Source organism: Thamnophis elegans, chromosome 2, assembly GCF_009769535.1.
Source record: "Thamnophis elegans isolate rThaEle1 chromosome 2, rThaEle1.pri, whole genome shotgun sequence".
NCBI classification, from domain to species: Eukaryota; Metazoa; Chordata; class Lepidosauria; order Squamata; family Colubridae; genus Thamnophis; species Thamnophis elegans.
Genome location: NC_045542.1, coordinates 143,703,708 through 143,717,330, shown reverse-complemented (window position 1 = coordinate 143,717,330; position 13,623 = coordinate 143,703,708). Strand labels below are relative to the sequence as shown.

At 46.6% G+C, this 13,623-nt stretch overlaps 1 protein-coding gene across 1 annotated transcript in view; it reads left to right on the top strand.

Moving 5' to 3' along the window:
• LAMB2 (laminin subunit beta 2) overlaps positions 1 to 13,623 on the top strand; it is a 76,465-nt gene that overhangs the window by 55,673 nt on the left and 7,169 nt on the right. The window contains exons 23-28 of the mRNA XM_032212031.1: positions 505 to 601; positions 2,623 to 2,995; positions 3,949 to 4,133; positions 7,196 to 7,437; positions 10,295 to 10,498; positions 10,712 to 10,856. Of these exons, the coding sequence (XP_032067922.1) occupies positions 505 to 601; positions 2,623 to 2,995; positions 3,949 to 4,133; positions 7,196 to 7,437; positions 10,295 to 10,498; positions 10,712 to 10,856 (1,246 nt within the window). The remainder of the gene's footprint in view (positions 1 to 504; positions 602 to 2,622; positions 2,996 to 3,948; positions 4,134 to 7,195; positions 7,438 to 10,294; positions 10,499 to 10,711; positions 10,857 to 13,623) is intronic.

Genomic DNA, 13,623 nt, shown 5'->3' with positions numbered 1-13,623 from the left:
GAGGCTCCAGGTGGACGATGAATGGCCCCTCCCAGAGGAAATAAAAGGGGAGTGAAGTTTGCAGGAGACAATTAGTTCGCTTAATTGGTCCCTGACTCTCCGAGATTCCTTGCCAAGTTTTGCAGATATCAGCCAGTCAGCTCTCCAAGCCAAATAAAGTCTGTGACTGTAAATCCTCCTTTGAAAGACTTTGCTGGATGTGAATGAGCAGAATTCACAGTAAATTAATAAAAGTGGTTTTTGTTGGGACCAGGAATTTGCTTCATGCTCTTGGGAAGCCTAGGTAGAACAGGAAGATACCAGGAGAAGATAATCAGGCTTTTCAGAGAATTAAAACTTCAGTATGTTTTAACATTATGTACTATTATATTATTCTTACTGGTATTATTAACATTGTTATTGATGCTGCCCTTTCTTCCCGCCTCTCTCCCAGGCCTCATATTGTATTTCTACCTCTGCCCTTGTTAGCAGCCTTGGATCCTCTAATGGCGCCTGTCTTTGTAGTTCACAGGGCAGTGCCAATGCCGCCCAGGATTCGGAGGCCGCACCTGTTCCGAGTGCCAGGAGAACCATTGGGGTCAGCCGGGTCAGCAATGCAGAGGTAAGAGAGAAAGCAAGATGTGAGACTCTGTCAAAATGACAGACTGCAAAATTTAAATCTATCGGGGGTGGGGGAGGCGGTAGGATAGGCGGGTTGCTTTTAAAAGCAAAGTAAATGTCTTGCATCTACTAGAGTCTTAATATTTCTATTTAAGTTCATTTTTAAAAAAACCACCAAAAATTTCATCAATGAAAAGTGGCTGTCAGAACCTCTCCATTAGATAATTAGGAAAGAAGACCACGAGACTCCATGTGTAGAAATCAAGTGTACTTTTACTAATTATAAATGATTAAAGGCATAGCGCAGCGAAGTCTGATTATTTAGGCACGAAAGCGATTGATATATAGAATAGCCCATTCCCCACCCCTTGGCATCACAGTTACAGTCCAATCATAATTCTCTCAAGTGTCAGGTGTGAGATAACTTCAAAAGGCATCACGAAGATGGAATGTCGGTGCCGTTAGTCCTGGCGGGAATCTCCCACGCATGCGTAGTCCGATAGGCAGCTGAACTCCAGAACCTTCCTCCAGCACAATGAGTAACCCCTCCCAAATACCATGCCCTCCCTCCCTGTTTCATGGCAGCCGAAGCAACAGCAAAGCAGAGGCTGACAGTGGCATTTTAGCATAGTGTTGATTTATTTATTCCAAAAACTGAAGAAAGTGTGGAAGAAGGTAAACGAGTCCTCCACAGAGATTGTGACAGCCAAATGGGCAATTATATCCCTGAAAGCATGCAAGCAGTCAAGTGGATGAAATTATGAAACAACAGTCCTTCTTTTAAAACAATCCTGCCTGAAATAAGGGCACCCACGCTGAGATTATTGAACTTTTATTATTGATTGGAATAGATAGAACGGAAGCATACAGGTGAAATCCTCAACTTACAACCACAATTGTAAGTTTGTGTTTTCGTGGCTGTGCAAGAAAGTTAAATGACTTGTACCCAATTTTATGACCTTTCCTGCAAATAGTTAGGCAAATAACTGCTTAATGACCACGTGATTAAATAAATCATGTGGTCATTAAGCAAGCCAGGCTTCCCCTATTGACTTTGCTTGTCGAAAGCTGGCAAGAAAGATGAAAAAGTGATCATGTGTCCTGGAATGCTGCAATCGTTGTAAATAGATGCTGGTGCGTCCAAATTCTTTTTTTTTTTTTTTGTAAAAGTTTTTTTATTTTTGGGCAAACAAAAGACAAACAAAACATAAAACCTTCATCAATTTACATAATTCTGATCATATGACTCTAGGAATGCTGCAGCAGTCATAAGTGTGAGGACTAGTCATTTTTCAATGCCATTGTAACTGTGAATGGTCACTTAATACATGAGTTGTGAGTTGAGGACTGACTACCTATTTGCAGAGGAGGGCGGCAGCCGGTTCAGACTGGTTTGGGTGAACCAGTTGTTAAAATTCTGCCCAGTTCAGTGAACCTGCTAATCCCACAAATGGCTGGCCCCGACCCCAACCAAAATACAGCCTGGAAAATGTCCTGAAAAATGGTCCAAAAATGGCCCAGAAAATGGCCTGAAAACAGCCTGGAAAAAGTCCTGGAAAACAGCCAGAAAACAACCCAGAAAATAACCTGAAAAACTCCCTGAAATCAGCCCTGAAAATGGCTCCAAAACAGCCTGAAAAAAAAGCCCCCCCAAAACAGCCGGAAAACAGCCCAGAACACACTCTCAAAAAGGCCCTGAAAACAGCCCTGAAAATGACCTGAAAAACAGATGGGCGGGGCCAGCCAGTGGTGGGATTAGCCCGAATCAGCCCGAACCGGCCACACCCAACCAGCCACACCCAGCCAGCCAGTCATTAGTGTAGAGAACTGGTTGTTAAAAAATTTGAAGCCCACTACTGCAAATATGCAAAATGGGAAAATGGCTTTGATGTCTGAGGTTCAGTTCAACTTGTTAAAGGAATTATTTCTGGAATAATGCAGCCCTGCTGAATTTAGCTTGCTAAGGGGCACTGTGTAGAAGAGCAGAGATGGTGGGCTAAGCTTCTTGTCTGTTTTTGGCAGCCTGCGATTGTGATCCACGTGGGATTGAGAAGCCGCAATGTCACCGGACTACTGGGCACTGCTCCTGCCGCCTGGGGGTGTCTGGCGTGCGCTGTGACCAGTGCTCCCGTGGTTTTGCTGGTGATTTCCCTGCCTGCCAGCCCTGCCACCAATGTTTTGGAGACTGGGATCGCATTGTGCAAGATCTGGCTGCCCACACTCGCAACCTGATGCAGAGGGGTCAACAGCTCCACCAAACGGGGCTTGCTGGCGCTTTCGAGGGTCCCTTCCGTCGGCTGCAGGACAAACTGAGTGCCATCCAGGCTGTGGTCAGCGCTCGCAATGCCACCGCCACTGCGATTGCTCACCTCTTGCATAATATGGACGATATACGGTAAGTCAAAAGGCAGCCCAGCCCCAACTTCCACTAAACTGAATCAGAATGGAGTTGGAAAGGACCAGGTCCAGGCCCCCGCTCAAGCAGGAGATCCTATACCATTTCAGACAGGTGGCTGTCCAGTCTCTTCTTTAAAACCTCCAGACTCGGGAGGCAGAGAATAGATGGGGGCGGGGCCAGCCAGAGGTGGTATTTACTGGTTTTCCAAACTACTCAAAATTTCCGCTACCAGTTCTGGGCACCTTCAGTGTTTAGTCATGCCGGCCACATGACCATGGAGATGTCTTCAGAAAGTGCTAGCTTTTTGGCTTTGAAACAGAGATGAGCACCGCCCCCTAGAGTCAGGAAAGACTAGCACATATGTACGAGGGGAACCTTTACCTTTACCTATAGACCAGTGGTGGGATTCAAGTTTTTTACTACCGGTTCTGTGGGCGTGGGTTAGTGGGCATGGCATGGCTTGGTGGGCATGGCAGGGAAAGGATACTGCAAAATCTCCATTTCCTCCCGATCAGCTGGGACTCGGGAGGCAGAGAATAGATGGGGGCAGGGCCAGTCAGAGGTGGTATTTACCGGTTTTCCAAACTACTCAAAATTTCCGCTACCGGTTCTTCAGAACTGGTCAGAACCTGCTAAATACCACTTTCTGGATTTATATCATCTACCACCAAAATAATATTCCTACTGGTGGTAGCTCTTCCAAGACTGATATGCATCTGAAGAATTTCTGGATATAAAGCTTTCTTGTCGTTCTCTATTTCAATGTTTCTCAAACTTGGCCCCTTTAAGGTGTGTGGACTTCAACTCCCAGAATACTACAGCCAGCTTGGCTAGGAATTCTGGGAGTTGAGGTCCACACATCTTAAATTAGTCCCTAAAGAAAAAGCATCCCATTGGATTAACAAGTCTTGTGGGGGAGGTATTTCATGTCTCCCTCTTGCTCTGATCAGGCAGGAGATAGCTGATATAACAGAAACACTGACCCAGCTGGAGGGATTGCTGACAGCCACCCAGGACAAGAATTTTAATGCCAACCACGGGCTGGGCATCCTGGAGCGTGGAGTTCGGAGCCTCAATCTCAGCCTAGCAGACCTGAAACACCAGCTTAACATTCTCATAAACACCAATGTGTTGGGTAAGTGTTTTCTTCATTTTGTTGCGTCTAGAAAACAAAGCAATCCACAGCTACAAATCCCTTGTTTATATACAGGTAGTCCTTGACGATCAAAATTGAACCCAACATGTTTGATGTTGATGTTGATGTTTATTGGTCTTGTATGCCGCCCACTCCCGAAGGACTCCGGGCGGCTTACAATAAACAAGGGAAGGGGATAAATAAACAAAACAACACTTTAAAATACACAACAATCACAGTTTCCGTGGGGCTGGATATTTCGAAAGCCCCCCAACCTGCTGGAGCAGCCAGGACTTAACGGCTTTGCGGAAGGCCGGGAGGGTAGTAAGGGTCCGGATCTCCACGGGGAGATCGTTCCAAAGGGCTGGAGCTGCGACAGAAAAGGCTCTCCCCCAGGGAGTCGCCAGCCGACATTGGCTGGCAGATGGAATCCGGAGAAGACCTAACCTGTGAGATCTAATCGGTCTATGGGAGGTAATTGGCAGGAGGCGGTCTCTCAGGTACCCAGGTCCGATGCCATGTAGGGCTTTATAGGTAACGACCAGCACCTTGAAGCGGGTCCGGAGACTAATGGGTAGCCAGTGCAGCTCGCGGAGGATAGGTGTGACGTGGGTGTACCTGGGTGCACCCACAATCGCTCGTGCGGCTGCGTTCTGGACCAGCTGAAGTCTTCGAACACTCTTCAAGGGCAGCCCCATGTAGAGTGCGTTACAGTAATCCAGTCTTGAGGTCACAAGGGCGTGAGTGACTGTCTGAAGGGCCTCCCGATCCAGGTAGGGTTGCAATTGGTACACCAGGCGAACCTGGTCACAGCCGACAAATGGTGTTCTAAAGTCAGCTGGGGATCCAGGAGGACTCCCAAATTGCGAACCCTCTCTGAGGGGCATATAATTTCACCCCCCCAGCCTGAGAGATGGAATACTTGGCCAATCTTTGGGAGGGAACATCAGTAGCCACTCAGTCTTGTCTGGATTGAGTGCCAACTTGTTTACTCCCATCCAGACCCTAACAGCCTCCAGGCACTGGAACATCACTTCTACTGCTTCACTGAGTTGGCACAGGGCGGACAGGTACAACTGCGTATCGTCCGCATATTGGTGGTACTTAATCTCATGCCGGCGTATGATCTCACCCAGCGGCTTCATGTAGATGTTAAATAGGAGGGGGGACAGGACCGAACCCTGCGGCACCCCGTAATTGAGGGGCCTTGGGGTCGACCTCGGCCCTCCGACCAACACCGACTGCGACCTGTCCGAGAGGTAGGAGGAGAACCACCGAAGGACGGTGCCTCCCACTCCCACCTCTCGCAACCGTCGCAGAAGGATACCATGGTCGATGGTATCGAAGGCCACTGAGAGGTCAAGGAGCACAAGGATAGAGGGGTGCGCCTATCCCTGGCTCGCCAGAGATCATCGATCAGCGCGACCAAAGCAGTTTCCGTGCTGTAACCAGGCCTGAAACCCGACTGAAAGGAATCCAGATAATCGGTTTCATCCAAGGACCGTCGGAGTTGAGAGGCCACCACTTTCTCAACAACCTTCCCAACAAAGGGCAGGTTGGAGACTGGACGATAGTTGCTCAAAATGGCTGGGTCCAGAGATGGTTTCTTCAGGAGGGGTCTCACCACCGCATCCTTTAGGAGGAGCGGGAAAATTCCCTCCCGGAGAGAGGTGTTAACTATCGTCCGGATCCAGCCGCGTGTCACCTCCCTGGTGGTCGAGACCAGCCAGGAGGGGCACGGGTCCAGTATACAAGTGGAGGCACTCACCGCTCCCATGGCCTTGTCCACTTCCTCAGGAGAAGCAAGTTGAAACTCAACCCATAAAGTATGCTCAAGACTTTCCCCCGGTACCTCGGCTGGTACCGTGCAATTGGAGTCCAGCTCTGTCCGAATCCGAGCAACTTTATCCGTTAAATACTGAACAAATTCCTCAGCTCTACCTTGTAAAGGGTCATCCGCATCCCTCCCTTTCAGGAGGGAGCAGGCTATTCTAAACAAGGCGGCTGGGCGCGATTCAGCGGATGTAATAAGGGCGGCAAAATGCGAACATTTTGCCGCCCGTATTGCCACGAGATAGTCTCTGATAAAGGCTCTCATCAGTGCTCGGTCTGACTCAGATTTACTGGCCCTCCAGCGGCGCTCTAGGCGTCTCTTTTGGCGCTTCATCTCCCGGAGTTCCTCGGTGAACCAAGGGGCCCTCCTGGATCCGCTGCCTCGGAGAGGTCACAAAGGCGCAATCCGGTTTAGAGCCCCCCGCCGCCGCTGTATTCCAGGCAGTGACTAAGGACTCGACCGGATTGTGGACGAGAGTGTCAGGTATTTCTCCAAGCGCCGTCTGAAATCCCATAAGGTCCATCAGGCGCCTGGGGCGGAACCACCTAATCGGTTCCCCCTCCCTACAGTGCCATTTATGTTGCTGAGTGAGAAATTTCTTTTAAGTGAGCTTTGCCCCATTTTATGACTTTACTTGCTTAATTTGTTAAGTGAATCGCTGCAGTTGTTAAATTAGTTACACTGTTGTTAAGTGAATCCAGATTCCCACATTGACTTTGCTTCTCAAAAAGTCGTAAAAGAAGGTTAGGGTTAGAGACCAGAGGTAGAATTCTGCCGATTCTGACTGGTTCAATCCAACTGGTTGTGGAAATTGTGGGTGGCTCCGCCCACCTGCCCCAGCTCTACGGCCCTTTTTTTAGGCAAAGCGCATGCACGGAAGGTGGACCACTCACATTTGTGAATCGGTCACCGGTAAAACTTTTGAGGCACCGAACCAGCAGCAATGCCAGCAGCATCCCACCCCGTCTCCTAGCCTAGGTTTTCTCAAATCCAACAGAGTAAACCGATTCTAATGAGAAAGAAAGGAGTATTTCACCTAGTTTGAAACTGGTATCTACAACTGTGCTGTGGAAACAAATCATACTCTGTACTGTCTCTTTCCCGCAAGTGGGAATTTAGGAAACGCGTAATGATTCTAGGAGCATTTCTGGCAGGTCTAGTGAGAGAGGTTTTACTGCCCAGGGGGAGTCCCTGGGATGCTTATATTAAATAATTCCTCCCCTGGCAGGGGTCTATGACAGCGTCCGCCAGTCCTTTGTGCAGTCACGCGAAGCAGAGCACCAGGCAAATGCCTCGACCTTGGCTGTGCCCAGCCCCGTCAGCCAATCAGCTGCTACCAGGCGTCGCACAGAACACCTGATGACGTCCCGAAGGGAAGCTTTCAATCGGCAGAATGCCGCCAACCGCCGAGGGCTGGTGGACCTCTCGACGCGCACCCGAGGGCTCAGCCTGGATCTGATTAATGAGAAGGTGAGGGAGCACGAAAACAGGATGTTTCAAGTCTGCTAAGACAACATGGGAAATATTCGTGTTAGTTATTTTATCCCATCTTTATTATTTTATAAGTCACTCAAGGTTTGGTATGCATGCCTAATATTCCTTCCTCCTCCTATTTTCCCCCCAAACTCTATGAGGTGGGTTGGGCTGAGAGAAAGTCACCAGCCCAAAGTCAACGGGCTGGTTTTCATGCCTAAATCAGGATTAGAACTCACCGTTTCCTGGTGATTGGCCCAAAATCACCAAATCAGTTTTCATGTCTAAGGCTGGACTAGAACTCTTTGTTTTCTGATGATTGAAGGTGGGGCTAAATGATATAGATAGATGATGGATGGATGGATGGATGGATGGATGGATGGATGGATAAACCTTTATTGTCATTTTTTTACTGTGCGCTCACTGGCCACATTAAAAATTAAATTATGTTGCCTGCTCTCAAGAGAAAGTGTATACCCAAACACATATACGACACACATATACACATGCTATTTACCAGGGATGGGTTCCGGCTTCTACTGCCAGTTTGCTCAGGGATGCACTTTGGGGGCACATGTGCTTGATGCGCACTATGCGTGCATGGTTTAAAAATGCTTCTGTGCATGCAGAAGATAGAACCGGTTCGGGGGCATGGCTGGCTGAGTTATTACTTACTCGGCCGAACCAGGCCGAACAGGTAGGAACCCACCTCTGCTATATACAGGTGAAACTCGAAAAATTAGAATATCGTGCAACCTTTGCATCTCATTTGGAAACCACGGACCCAGAGTATGGAGGAAGAATGGAGAGGCCAATCAAGCACAGTAATCCCACGGTCATTGAACCAGCTTTTGGTGCTTTTGGCAAAAGTTGCTCTCATCAAAAAAGAGGACTTTGGACCACTGAGCAACAGGACTTTGAACCACTGTGCTTCATTAAGACCAGGGTTAACGCAGCCGTCTACCAGGAGATTTTGGAGCACCATAATCTACTACTAGATAAAGTAGAAGAACGTGGGTTAGACAGCATCACCACCAGATGGATTTGTAATTGGCTGACCAACCACACTCAACTTGTAGTCCTCAATGGAACTGCATCTTCATGGAGGGAAGTATACAGTGGAGTACCCCAAGGCTCTGTTTTAGGCCCAGTACTCTTCGACATCTTCATCAATAATTTGGATGAGGGAATAAATGGGGAACTCATCAAATTTGCAGATAACACCAAGCTGGCAGGAATAGCCAACACTCCAGAAGACAGGCTAAAGATACAGAAGGATCTTGACAAACCTGAACATTGGGCACTATCTAATAAAATGAAATTCAATGGTGAAAAGAGTAAGGTTCTATATTTAGGCAACAAAAACGAAATGCACAGGTACAATATAGGTGCTACCTTGCTCAACAGTAGTAACTGTGAAAGGGATCTTGGAGTCCTAGTGGACAACCATTTAAATACGAGCCAGCAGTGTGCAGCAGCTGCCAAAAAAGCCAACACAGTTCTAGGCTGCATAAACAGAGGGATAGAAGCAAGATCACATGAAGTGTTATTACTACTTTATAATGCCTTGGTAAGGCCACACTTGGAATACTGCATTCAGTTTTGGTCACCACGATGTAGAAAAGATGTGGAGACTCTGGAAAGAGTGCAGAGAAGAGCAACAAAGATGATTAGGGGACTGGAGACTAAAACATATGAAGAACGGTTGCAGGAACTGGGTATGTCTAGTCTAATAAAAGAAGGACTAGGGGAGACATGATAGCAGTGTTCCAATATCTTAGGGGTTGCCACAAAGAAGAGGGAGTCAAACTATTCTCCAAAGCACCTGAGGGCAGAACAAGAAGCAATGGGTGGAAACTAATCAAGGAGAGAAGCAACTTAGAACTGAGGAGAAATTTGCTGACAGTTAAAACAATTAATCAGTGGAACAGCTTGCCTCCAGAAGTTGTGAATGCCCCAACACTGGAAGTCTTTAAGAAGATGTTGGATAGCCATTTGTCTGAAACGGTATAGGATTTCCTGCCTAGGCAGGGGATTGGACTAGAAGACCTCCAAGGTTCCTTCCAACTCTGCTATTGTATTATATATACACATCAGAAAACTCCATGCACCATCAGAGAACTTGGGCCTCTTGATATCAGTGTAATTGAAATAAATCCACCATTCAGGTGTGAGCTGCTTTGGGAAGGAAGTGTTTCCTTGCCTTAATTAGCTAATTGTAAATCTGGCTGGAATTTATTGTCATAAATTTTCAAGATTTGTTTTTTTTTACCACAAACTGGCCAAAATCCATGTGGTTCTTGTTTCTTTGGTTTGTCAGCTTCCGGGAGCTTGGCAGGAGCAGAGTTGACATTCATTACAAAATTTAACACCAATTCTCATATATGAAACAAAGAAAAGGTTGCTTTGCGCAGGTTAACTAGCTTGTCAGTGCAAAGAATATCTGTCACATTGAACTGCTTTTCTCTGGGAAGAAAATTACCACTATTTTCCACCTTTCCTTTAATTATTTCCTTTCCCTTTCTCTGCTCCTTCCCCAATGGTTGCTGTGAGTGTGCTTCTATGAATAAATATGAATACCAGTAAATCCACTTTTTTCCCCAGACCTGCAACTAATCAAGTGAACTGTGTTCCCTAAAAGTTTATTTATTTGTCTCTAGGGTGCCATAAACCTCTTGCATGCAGAATGGAGCCAAAATCAAGGTTTATGCAAATTGCCAGTGTCAACTGAGGGGAAGAAGAAGAGTTTGAGAGGAGCTGTTGTGAAAAGCACCCAGGGGAGTGGGGGGGGAATAGAGTGAAAGACCCTGCAGCTTCAGCAGTAACTCTTCCTCCCCCCCACACTCCTCTTTAGATCTGTGGGGCCCAGGGAGACACTCCCTGTGCCATCGATTCCTGTGGAGGGGCCGGTTGCTATGACGAAGATGGCAGACGTCACTGTGGAGGCCTCCACTGCAACGGGGCAGTGGCTACCGCTGACAACGCTCTGGACCGAGCCCGGCATGTCGAAGAGGAGCTGCACAACGCCGTCTCTGAAGTGGAAAGTCTGCTGCATCAGGTAGGGAGGGTTGCTTGGCTGACATTTGTGGAAAGCAAATCCGAGAACAATTCGATGCCCTGCCTTTCATATCCCATCAGATGATCCCAATGGGCTTCCTTTCATTTTGGGAAGCAGCATTAATTCTGGGGAGCTGCAGCAACTTCCCCATCCCTGTGTATCTGCTGCCCCCTGCTGGTTGACCAGGCCCTCAGATTTTGATTTTTGGGACAGGTCTCCAATGCGAAGGCCCGTGCAGCTGAAGCAAAGCAGAGGGCACAGGCAGCTTTGGATCATGCCAATGCCACCAAAGCTCGGATGGAGCACTCAAACAAGGAGCTGAGAGACCTTATCCAGCAAGTCAAAGAATTCCTTAATCGTAAGTATGAGAGCTGCGCCACCACCCCCTCTCTTCTCTTTTTGCTATGTTTTATTAAAAGTATATATTCTGCCCTCCATGAACAGGTGTCTTTCAAGACAAGTTGTGTAAAACATTCCAGGTATAGTCCAAAACGTTCAATCAAATCTAATAAGTATAAAACAAAATGGAAGGACATAAATGTTCTGACCAAGGCTTCCCCAGCAACACAAAGCTGAGTCTTCATCCCAATAAACCCCTTTTATTTAAGCAATAAAAGCAAAGTCTTTCCTCTCCCATAGTCTTTCAAGAGAGTTCACAATTACTGACCTTTATCGGGCTTGGAGACTGGCCAGGCCAATATATTTCAGACGTCGCAATACTTGGCAGGAACGCAGGAATGAACTAATTGTCTCCTGCAAAATCCCCTCCCCTTTCATCCCTCTTTTATTCCCTATGGGAGGGGCCATTCACTATCCATCTGTGGCCTTACTCCCAAGTTGACCCCTGTTCTTTAGCTGTTCCCTTCTTCTGGCAACTCTGTGTATGCACACACTGGGAACAGGCTCCAGCTGTTTGTCTACTTCACTGATGTCTGACTCTGAAGGCAGCCGATAACTGGCATACGGCTCTGGCCCCCTCTCTGCCTCCGACACAGAGCCCTCCTCAGAGCCTTCCCCAGACTCCAGGACTGGACCATGTTCCTCCCCAACTTCCACCTCACTGTCCGAATCTGCTGCCAGCTCTGCTGGCCGCTGGCAGGCCACAGCAGAAAAAAATTTTTTTTTTAAATCCTAGCCTTCGTGCCATCAATATCATTCAATTTTGTGACATCATTCCTAAGGGATAACAGCTAGCCATCTTTTACTGATTTCAAAAACCTAAACAGGCCCAGTTGTGCTTGGATGAGAGCCCACCAGAAAAGAGCAGGACTGTGGGAGAGCCAGTGTGGTTCACGATTCAAATCTACCCTCAATCCTAAAACCTCCACTCACTCTCTTTCGTCCCAAGTTACCTCACAGGGTTGTTGTTGCGGAAAGGGAATTTAATATTACGTCTTGAAGTCCTAGATCTAATTAAGGAAAAAAAATGTACCGTGTTTCCACAAAAATAAGACAAGTGTGGTCACCTCATGGCTGTTGCTGTGTTGAAATATTTTCAGGGATGGCTTATTTTGGGGGGAGGGCTTATTTGAGTGCATGCGCTCAAAAGCCCAATTGGGCTTATTATCCGGGGAAGTCTTATTTTGGGGGAAACAGGGTATTATTGAATAAAACTTCAAAGAAGACATTAGCAGGCCCTCCTCCCCCACTCCTCCCACAGTATTGCCTAGAAACCTGTCTAAACACAGCCATGATGTCTTTGGGAATCAAATTCAACTCTGATAAGTTTTATCTCTGTCTGACGCCAGAATGGCCTCTCTGAGATAAAATGTATTATAAAATCTCTGAATTTGGCAGAAACATCTTTTTAAAAAAATTAAAATATTGGGATTCAAAATGTGATCATGATTGTTCATATACTAACTTATTTTGCTTCAAAAATGGCGATTCTGGTAAAGTAGAAGTAGAAAGTACATGAAGATTTATTCATTTGTTTATTTATTTATTAAATTTATTAAGTGCATATGTTGCCCATATCCCTAAAATGGCAACTGTTAAGATTTAAGCATTAACAGAAAGAAAGAAAGAAAGAAAGAAAGAAAGAAAGAAAGAAAGAAAGAAAGAAAGAGAAGTCACTATTCCTGAATGTGTCCCAAATTCCTCCATGCTTTTCTCCAGATATGCCTGAATTAACTTTTTACTTCCTTCAGAATCTCTCTCTCTTCTCCCAGTTAGTAAAAACCAATCACTTGTGCAGCATTCCCCAGCCCCTCCAGATACATTGGTTTACAACTGCAATAATGGTTAACTAAATGCATAGAATGGATGCTGTGGCTCAGTGGCTAAAACACTGAGCTTGTTGATCAGAAGGTCAGCAGTTCAGCTGTTCGAATCCCTAGCACTGCGTAACAAAGTGAGTTCCTGTTAATTGTCCCAGCTCCTGCCAACCTAGCAGTTTGAAAGCACTTAAATAATGCAAGTAGAAAAATAGGGAACCACCTTTGGTGGGAAGCTAACAGAGTTCCGTGTGCCTTTGGCATTTAGTCATGCCGGCCACATGGCCACGGAGACGTCTTCGGACAGCTCTGGCTCTTCGGCTTAGAAACGGAGCTGAGCACCAGCCCCTAGAGTCGGAAACAACTAGCACGCATGTGTGGGGGAACCTTTACCTAAGTGCATAGATCATCAGTTGCCTCGTTGTGCCACAGCAACCACCTCCCTCTCTGAATCCAGCAACACAATCAGATCTTCTCAAAGATCTGGGCAGGTTCAGGCCATTTCCAAATTTTGGGGGCCTCAGCTCAAAATAGTAAAAAACTTATGAAAACAGAACAAAAGTATTGGGGGAGGGGGCAGTCAATGATGGTGAAAATATGCAAGTGGCATATTGAGATCTAAGCCTTGCCTCTTTTGCACATGGGTGCAACATCTGTGTGCCTGCCACTTGTCTTGACACCCTTGCAAAGCATCCAAAGAACAAACGGTGAGACGTCATTGAGCTGCTAATTTCTCAGCAAAGCACCCAAACTGTCTCCTAAATTTAAAAAGGAAAATATCTCAGTGAGAATATGTCTAGAGTAATATACCGTATTTTCCAGATTATAAGATGCACCTGACTATAAGACGCACCTAAATTTAGAAGAGGAAAACAGCAAAAAAAAAAAAGTTTTTGGCCTTCGCACACC